The sequence below is a fragment of the Octopus sinensis genome, linkage group LG6, assembly GCF_006345805.1.
Source record: "Octopus sinensis linkage group LG6, ASM634580v1, whole genome shotgun sequence".
Taxonomy (NCBI): domain Eukaryota; kingdom Metazoa; phylum Mollusca; class Cephalopoda; order Octopoda; family Octopodidae; genus Octopus; species Octopus sinensis.
Window position 1 is genome coordinate 91,104,611 of NC_043002.1, and position 10,000 is coordinate 91,114,610.

Sequence of the window (10,000 nt, forward strand, 5' to 3'; positions counted from 1 at the left end):
TACACTAAGAATAAGTACAAGGTAAATTACTTCCTGATTTTATGACAAGTTGATGCAGGTAGTTTATCCCATCCCTGTCCAAATTTAGTTCATGCAATTGAAACAGCCACATTATTTATGGGATGACCCAATAAAAACTATAGCTTGCTAGTCACTACAACTGTCTGAGCATACAGGGTCATTGAGGTCAGACCCTACCAAGTCTAAAGAGTGGGACCAGAATGCACAAAATGACTCTCATTTTAAAATTTAATAAGTGAGGTAAGAACTACTGTGTGGTAAGAACTATGCTTCCAGTCACATGGTTCTGGGTTCAGTCCCACCACGGGTCACTGGAATAACTGTCTTGTACTAAAGCCTTGAGCTGACCAAAGCCATGTGTGTGGATTTAGGAGACAGAAACTGAAAGAAGCCTTTGTGTGTGTGTGTGTGTGTGTCTTTGTGTCTCTGTGTCTTTGTGTCTCTGTGTCTTTGTGTCTCTGTTTGTCCCACCACCATCACTTGTCAACCGGTGATGGTGTGCCTATGTCACTATGACTTAGTGGTTCAGAAAAGAAGATCAATAAAATGAGGATCAGGCTTAAAGAAAATCAGAACTGGGGTCAATTCATTTGACTAAAATTCTTCAAGACGATGCTGAAACTAGTAAAAAAAATAAAATACATGTGTGTGTGTGTGTGAGTGTGTGTGTGTGTGTGTGAGTGTGTGTGTGTGCATGTGTGTGTGGGTGTATGTATTGATATAAATGTATTTCATGAGTTGTCAAAATTCTCATTGTATTTACTGCAACCTGATCTGAAATTTATAGTTCTACTATAACTTGATAGTCAGTTATTAACCAGTTTTTAAAGACCAAGTGTTTTACTTTTCTTTTCAGTTTCAGTTTTTATTTTCTTTCTTTCTTTCTTTCTTTCTTTCTTCTTGAGATTATAGACATACGTGGATGTTGTATTGCAGATTGACTTTGACGCCATGATAATATCAGTTATTAGTTGAATAATGTTGGTCACTTTCAGTTTACGTTATTCCACATCTTTTCATAACAGACTTTCATTTTATTATATCCAGTTGATTCTTACTTTTTCTCTCTGGTCTCTCCATATATATTTAGACATCTAAAATGACAGCAATAACTTTATTACAGACATATGTGATATTTATCACAAACTGGGGGTGGACAGTTTCATCATTCAACAATTCTGTACCCCTATCTATTTACCTTTAAATATTTTATAGCGTATTTTTTCACATTCCCATTCACAATATGATTGATTGTTCTCTCTCTCTCTCTCTCTCTCTCTCTCTCTCTCTCTCTCTCTCTCTCTCTCTCTCTCTCTCTCTCTCTCTCTCTCTTCCTTTCTTCCTGTCTTCCTTTCTATGCTGTCCTCTCCTGTTCTACCCCAACCACTAAAAGTTTATATATGCAATATTTTACCATTTCATAAAATTTGTAATCTTAAATTTCACTTTACAGTTTTATCGTGTGTCATCATCATCATCATTATCATCATCATCATCATTATCATCATCATCATCATTATCATCGTCGTTGTCATTTAACGTCTGCTTCCCATGCTGGAATGGGTTGGACCAGGCTTCAATTTGGTCTGGCATAGTTTCGACAGCTGGATGCCCTTCCTAACGACAACCACTCCAAGAGTGTAGTGGGTGCTTTTTACTTGCTAAGGGCACTAGGGCCAGTCAAGCAGTACTGGCATCGACCACGCATGAATAGTGCTTTTTACGTTCCACCAGCATGGAAGCCAGTCAGGCGGCATGGACAATGAACATGCTCGAATGGGGCATTTTACATGCCACTGACATGGGATCAGTCAGCCAGCACTGGCATCAACCACACTCCAATGGTGCTTTTTACATGCCACCAGTCAGGCAGCACTAGCAACGATCATGCTTGAATGGAGCTTTTTACATGCCACTGGCACGGGACCAAACAACAGCAGCAGGCATCACTGGCTGTGTGGTAAGTTGCTTGCTTCCCAACCACATGGTTCTGGGTTCAGTCCTACTGCATGACACCTTGGGAAAATGTCTTCTACTATAGCATTGGGCCAACCAAAACCTTGTGAGTGGATTTGGTAGAAAGAAACTGAAAGAAGCCCATCACATATATGTCTATATGTGTGTGTGATGGGCTTCTTTATATATATATACTAGCTGAAGGTGACCCGCTCTACGCGCGGGTAAGAGTGTGGTTGTTACTTTCTGTTGCTTCCTTTCAGCACGTAAAAAGCACCATCCGAACGTGGCGGATTGCAGTGCCGCCTTGACTGGCTTCTGTGCTGGTGGCACGTAAAAAGCACCAACCGATCGTGGCCGCTGCCAGCCCCCCTGGCACCTGTGCAGGCGGCACGAAAAAAGCACCCACTACGCTCACAGAGTGGTTGACGTTAGGAAGGGCATCCACCTGTCGAAACACTGCCAGATCAGACTGGAGCCTGGTGCAGCCTCCTGGCTTCCCAGACCCCTGTCAAACTGTCCAACCCGTGCTAGCACGGAAAACGGACGTTAAACGATGATGATGATGATGATGATGATGATTCTCCCTCTTTGTTTCTTTCTCCTTTCTCTCTCACTTTCCCACTCTCTTACTCTTCCTTTCTCTCGGACTCTCCCTCGCTTTCTCTTACTCTCTATCTTTATGTATCTCTCTCCCATTTATAAACAACAGAAGATCTTGAGTAAGTTGAGAAATAAAATATTTAGAAAGATCAATCATAAATATCAGGCAGTTACAAAGGAAAGGTCTGCTTGAAGACAGACAGCAAAACACTAACATTTAAAAGGGACAGACGAACTTGCGAGCTGAATAAAAATAATAAAATATTGGAAACCAAAGTTTGAAGGGATAGAATTTGAAGATAGTAGAGTCACCATGGCTGGCATTTCTTAACGACGGACAGCAACGTATTGACAGTTCAACGGCTGGCGTAAAAGTTTGAACTTGATGTAAAAGAAAATCCCTAAAAACCAAGTTTTGACTTGATTCTTTCTCACGACAGTAGACTCACGATGGCAAGCATTGAAAACTTCTTCATCATGGACGGCAACACATTGACGATTAAAAGGCTGGAGCAAATTTTTTAGCTTGATGTAACAGAGAATTGCTAAACACCCGCTCCTTTAAATTTTAATCCCCTTTTCACCTTTTGGTTAATATAACCCGATTTAATTTGGGTCTACTGGGGCCACATTTTATAAGATGAGGACACAACCAAGTTTCCCAAGTTCTGGTCATAGACCATAGAACACTCAACCAAGTTTCCCGAATTCTGGTCATAGAACATAGAACAGTCAAGCAAGTTTCCCGAGTTCTGGTCATAGACCATAGAACACTCAACCAAGTTTCCCGAGTTCTGGTCATAGACCATAGAACACTAAACTAAGTTTCCCGAGTTCTGGTCATTTGCAGAATAAATAGAGACGGCGGAGGTGGCAGACGTCGTTGCAATGTAAACATGATTTGTTATAAGAGAAAGATTGTCCAGATTGTGTGTTGGTGGTGTTGGTGGTGGCGATGATAATTATCATTAGGAAAAAGAGTGAGTGAGTGAGGAAGACATACATAAGTTGTGGCGATGATAATTGTAGACCCCTTTTCACATTTTGATGAAGAGAACCCGATTTCATTCGGGTGTACTGGGGCTACATATAGGTGTGTGTGTGTGTGTGTGTGTGGTGTGTGTGTGTGTGCACGCTGTAGAAATTAAATTAGAGATAAAACCACTAATAGGGAAATGAAACAGTAAAAAACCAAAAACAAAAACATAAAAATAAAAATATAATATTAGATATATGAATATGTGTGTGTGTGTGTGTGTGTGTGTGTTGACAGGTAGTCAATAGAATGCGATGGCGATGGGGATGGCGAGTAATATTTGTTACTGTCCATGAACGCTGAGAGATACATGAGTAAAATGTATAGGAAGGTAAGAAATAAGAGTGAGTGAAAATGTTCTTGGAAGAGAGTAAAGAGCGACAGAGTGATTTGAGGAAGACTTTACATTAAATAACGGTAGTTGCATTGTCAAATGAAGAGGAGTGACAGAGTACTGGAGGAAATAGGGTGAGGTAGGAAGATGGCCCCTAGCAACCACACCTTTTAAGATAGGGATTTGTAAGGTAGCCCACGCGCATCGTCACCTCATTCTACATGTCCGTGTAAATTTTGGAGCGAATGGGACGGGATGTAGTGGCATTGAAAGCGAACCAAGCGGTAAAAACGCATTTCAGTTTTATATATAGAGATATATATATACATATATATATATATATATATATATATATATATATATATATATACATACATGTATTTATGTGTGTTTGTGTCTTTGTATCTGTGTTTGTCCCACCCACCATTGCTTGACAACTGATGTTGGTGGGTTTATATCCCTGTAACTTAGCAGTTTGGTGAAAGAGACTGATAGAATAAGTACTAGGCTTACAAAGAATGAGTCCTGGGGTTGATTTCATTGGCTAAAACCCTTTAACGAGGTGCTACAGAATGGCTGCAGTCAAATCATTGAAACATGTAAGAGAATATATATATATATAGGGGTTGGACAAAATAATGGCAACACCTTAAAATTTCAAACAAATTTATTTTAACATGGGGTAGGACTGCCTTTGGCAGTAATTACAGCTTGAATTCTATGAGGTATTGACTTACACAAAGTTTGAATTGCTTTCAAAGGAATTTTTGTCCATTCTTCAGCTAAAACAGTCTCCAGTTCTTGTAGTGATGATGATGGAGGATATCAACTCCTTACTTGCTTTTCTAAAATGCATCATAAATGTTCAATAATATTGAGATCTGGAGACTGATGGCCAGATAAGATGTTCAACTTCACTAGAATGTTCCTAGTGCCATTCAATAACAACTTTAGCTGTATGAATTGGTGCATTATCATCCTGAAAGACTGCGTTCCCCTACGGAAAAAGTTCTGCAGCCATAGGATGAATTTGATCAGATAAAATGCTTAAATAGTCTTGAATATTAATTCTGCCATGAAGGGAAACCATTGGGCCGGAGGATTTCCAAGATATAGCCCCCCCCCCACCCAGATCATCACAGATCCTCCTCCGGGTTTAACAGTTGGATGATGGCAGTCTGGGTTAAATGCTTCTTTTGGCTGTCTCCGCACATATACTCGGCCAGTAGTTGGAAATAAGGTAAAGGATGACTCGTCCGAGAAAATAACATTCTTCCACTGCTCTAGGGACCAGTTCCGTAGGTTTTTACTCCACTCTAAATGCTTTGTAACATTTGTTTTTGAAAGTAGTGGCTTTCTGATTGCAGCCCTCCCGTGAAATCTGGCTTTGTGCAGCTCCTGGCAAACAGTTTTTGTGGAAACTGGGTTCTCAAGGTGGTCATTTAGCTCTGCAGTAATTTTGGGAGCTTTACTTTGGTGATCTTTTCTGACAATTTGCATATGAGTCTGACGGACCCTATCTGAAAGTTTTGATTTTCTTCCGGAGTTTTGTTTTGATGAGGAGATTTTTTCCCTCTTTCTCAAAGGCTGTCATTACTTTCAAGACAGTACTTTGTTGATACACCAAACATTTCAGCTGTTTTCATTACGCTAGCACCTGCCATATGAGCACCAGCAATTTGACCTCTTTGAAAGTCTGATAGATGTCATTTTAATGAATTTTTAATTACCTTTTTCTGATGATATTTGAAAAAGAAACAGCAATTTTAGCAAAACATATTGAGCAACATCATCATCATCATCATCATCATTTAGCGTCCGCTTTCCATGCTAGCATGGGTTGGACGGTTCAACTGGGGTCTGTGAAGCTGGAAGGCTTCGTCAGGCCCAGTCAGATCTGGCAATGTTTCTATGGCTGGATGCCCTTCCTAACGCCAACCACTCCATGAGTGTAGTGGGTGCCTTTTACGTGCCACCTGCACTAATAATAAATAAATAAAAAAACATGAAAATAAACAAGCTTTTGATGGTTTTATAGATATTTCAAAATTATGATGCTATGATGCTAGGTGTTTCCAATATTTTGTCCAACCCTTGTATATCAATGTACATGCCACCACTCTCGGAGCCAATAAAAGTTAACCAATAATGTATTCTTAAAGGGTGGAGTTTCATTCATCTTTCGTCACATAAAATAGTGTTCTGAGGGAAAATTCACTTCTAACCTGTCATGTTTTATTTACAGCAACCAATCAGCAACTTTGATTTCAAATCCGTCGTAACATTTGGTGGATGGAAAGATGATTTCATGCTTGTTGTTAACCAATTGATTGAGTCAGCTCCCCATCACTATGAACATAGGACAGAGAAAATGTTGTTTGTACTGCCAAAACCCAAGGTATGGTCTTTTATTTTTCTTGTCTGATTATTTTCATCATATATACAAAAGCCTTTTTCAAAGACATGTACATTCACTCCTTATAGACATTCACATAAACATACATTCATTCATATATGCATGCAAGCTTATATTTGGTATATATATATATCATCATCATCATCATCATCATTATTTAGTGTCTAACACAGGTTAGACAATTTGATAAGTACTGGTAAACTGGAGAGTTGCACCAGGCTCCAGTCAGTTTTGGGTTTTTTTCTATGGTTGGATTCCCTTACTAACACCAACCACTCCACTGAGTGTACTGGGTACCAGGAGCCTGCTACATGTCACTGGCACAAGTGGCTTTTATGTGTCAGAGGCATATATATATATATATATATATATATGTGTGCTAGTGACATGTATATATATATATATATATATATATATACTCAAAATAAGCAACAAGAATGACTCCGGTAATTTGGTACATCATTTTATTAATGTTGTAAGTATTACAACAGTTTTAAAATGCTGAGCACTCATCAGCCAATTATAGAGGTTTTCCATTAATACAAAAATTTTCATATCAAGTGGCAACATTCTAGAGAAGGTAGATATATAGACAAAGATGTGGGTTTAAATTTTAAGAACATTTGAGGTAGTGGAGCCCATCAACTGACATATTTAGATAAATATATACACATATATATTGTTATTATTATTATTATTATTATTATTATTATTATTAATATTATTATTAATTCCTATAAGATTTTTATTCCCATGCTGTCCACTTGATATGATCAGTATTTTAAATAATAATCTTATCCTTATTTATATATATGTGTATATATATATATATATATATATATAGATATAGATAGATAGATAGATAGATAGATAGATAGATAGATAGATAGATAGATAGATAGATAGATAGATAGATAGATAGATAGATAGATATGTGTGTGTGTATATATATATAGATATAGATATACATATATATGTGTGTGTGTGTGTGATGGATTTCTTTTCAGCTTTTTTTTGTTTTTGTTTTTGTATCAAATCCACTGAAAAGGCTTTGCTTGTCTTGGGGTCAAAATAGAAGCCAGTAGCCCAAGCTGTTATTTAATGGGACTGAACTCAAAACCACTGGGCAGTGAGCTTCTCAACCATGCAGCCTTGCCTGCACCTATTTCCACTTATGATATTTGTAAAATATCTAAAATTATTTGTTTCGCCTTTTTCATATCATGTCAAACAATTTGACATGATATGAAAATTGTAATCTGGTCTCAGACCTCCACAAATATCAAATATTTGTGCTGCATCTGAGATGCAGCACAAAGTTTTGTCAGCGAACAGGTCGCGGTCTCAAAGCGACGAAAATATTTTGACAAATTAAATTTAAATGTTGAAGTGAATCTAACGGTTTTGTGTGTTTCTTAAATGACTTATAAACATCTCCCATGCTGTAATTGTTGTAAATAAATAAATAAATAGATAAAATGTCAAAATGCAGTGATTTTTTTGTTTATGATGAAAATGATAGTGCTAATAATAATATTATAGATAATGATGATATTTTCTACTTTGGATATAAGGTCAACAATTTCAAAGGGATGTGGTGTTGATTAAATTGATTAAGTTGATTAAAGTACATGAAATACTTTTTTTATCAATTCCAAGGGGATGAAAGACAAAGTTGACCTCAAGGTCATTATAAGTCATTTAAGAAACACACCTTAGGGGGATTCTGAAGATGTGTTAACTAGGTAATGTGTAAGGTCTTATGTCTAACATTCTGACAAGTCTACTAATCCATCAACCTGATGGTGATGATGATGAGGTTGAAGATGTTGATGAGGGTGGTGTCGGTGGTGGTGGTGATATTTTGATGTCTAAAACTGATTTCCTTTTACTTTCAGATCCTTGAATTAAGTCTACTAATTGCTAGTTACATCAACAGTCGTCTACAACACCCATCTCCAGACAGTGCTGACGATATATAACCAACCATCTAGCTCTTTCTCTTCCTGTGTAATAAAATTCATCACTTGCCCTTCGATTCCTGAAGCTTCCGATATTTTATCCAATTCACGAAACAATAAAAAAAAAAAAAATTTTAAAAAACACCATGAAAGAAGTACCTGTAACTTCCTGCAAAACAGTTCTTCTCCAGTGACAGATTCATTGGTTTGTACCACGACCTATTTAGGGTCATTAAGAGGCCCTTGATGAGATACTTTTACAGTCCATGACATCCTGGTGGAATCCATTTCTCTCCTAGCAGATACATTCAGCATTTGGTTAATATAAAACGGGTTTCCCCAAGTGTCCACACATCAGCTTGCAATCCTGGAACAGCGATATAATGGTGGTGAAATAATGAGCACCATTTCCAGCGCCAATCAACCATTTGACATTTAATGTATATAGACAATACATACATCAAACATACATGCATATATGCATACATATACGCATATATATATGTATGTGTGTGTATACATATATATATATATATACATACACACACACACATATATGTATATCCATCTCTTCAGTTTTTGTCATTTTAGTTCATACGTTCCATTGCAGACATTTTTTCTTGGTAGGATCCAAGAAAATAAAAGGAAAAAGAAATAATACCAAACAAAAAACAGAGACTATTTTTGCTTTGAAAGATTGTCTATTGAAGGACACTCTATTCGTATCAAGTTTTATAATTATATAATCAAGAAATACCATTCTTTCAGTTTTTCTCTCTGTCTATCTATCTATCTATCTATCTATCTATCTATCTATCTATCTATCTATCTATCTATCTATCTATCTATCGATCTATCTATCTGTCTGTCTCTTTACTTTCTCTCTTCCAGTAAGAGACAGAAGGCATCAAACGGAATGAAAACAATATATTCTTATATTGAGATTCTAAATATCAGAGAGCAATATCTTTAAAAATAATCTGTGTTCTTCTATGTTTAGCATCCAATTGATGATTAAGGTTTGTTCTGAAGTTTACAGCATAAACATAACAAAAAATAATAGTAAAAAAAAAAGAAAACCAAATGGAGGATACTGATTAAATATATAGCTATATATATATATATATACACATACACACACACATATATATATGCTTAGATATTATATACATATACATAAATATATATACAAAATTTAGGATATATTTGGTACATATATAATGCATACACACACATATACTTATAATGTGTGTGTGGGTGTGGGTGTGTGTGTGTATTGTGTGTATACAATGTGTGTGTGTGTGTGTGTGTATATTTATACACACATATACATACACTTGATGTGAGCGTAAATGTGCACGTCTAGACATGATTCACACACACACATATATATATACACACACATATACATATATATGTATACATACATATATGGGTGTATGTATGTATGTATGTATATATATATATTATATATATGTATGTATGTATATATATATGTTTGTATATATATATATATATATATATATACACACACACAGAAATGTATGTATATATATATCAATATATACTACATGAGCATGTTAGAAATGAACAGAATTAGCACTCAATACATCGAATAGAGTTTGTGTTTATTTTGAGTTTATTTTGGATCAATATTCAATTCACTCCATTGT

The 10,000-nt window shown here is 36.3% G+C and overlaps 1 protein-coding gene across 8 annotated transcripts in view; it reads left to right on the top strand.

Moving 5' to 3' along the window:
* Positions 1-9,359, top strand: part of LOC115212914 (pleckstrin homology domain-containing family H member 2) — a 1,355,391-nt gene extending 1,346,032 nt beyond the window's left edge. For all 8 annotated transcript variants that reach the window (XM_036504153.1, XM_036504157.1, XM_036504154.1 and 5 more), the window contains 2 exons: positions 6,196-6,348; positions 8,265-9,359. In XM_036504153.1, coding sequence (XP_036360046.1) covers positions 6,196-6,348; positions 8,265-8,348 — 237 coding nt within the window. In that variant the 3' untranslated portion in view covers positions 8,349-9,359. The remainder of the gene's footprint in view (positions 1-6,195; positions 6,349-8,264) is intronic.
* Positions 9,360-10,000: the final 641 nt, after the last annotated feature.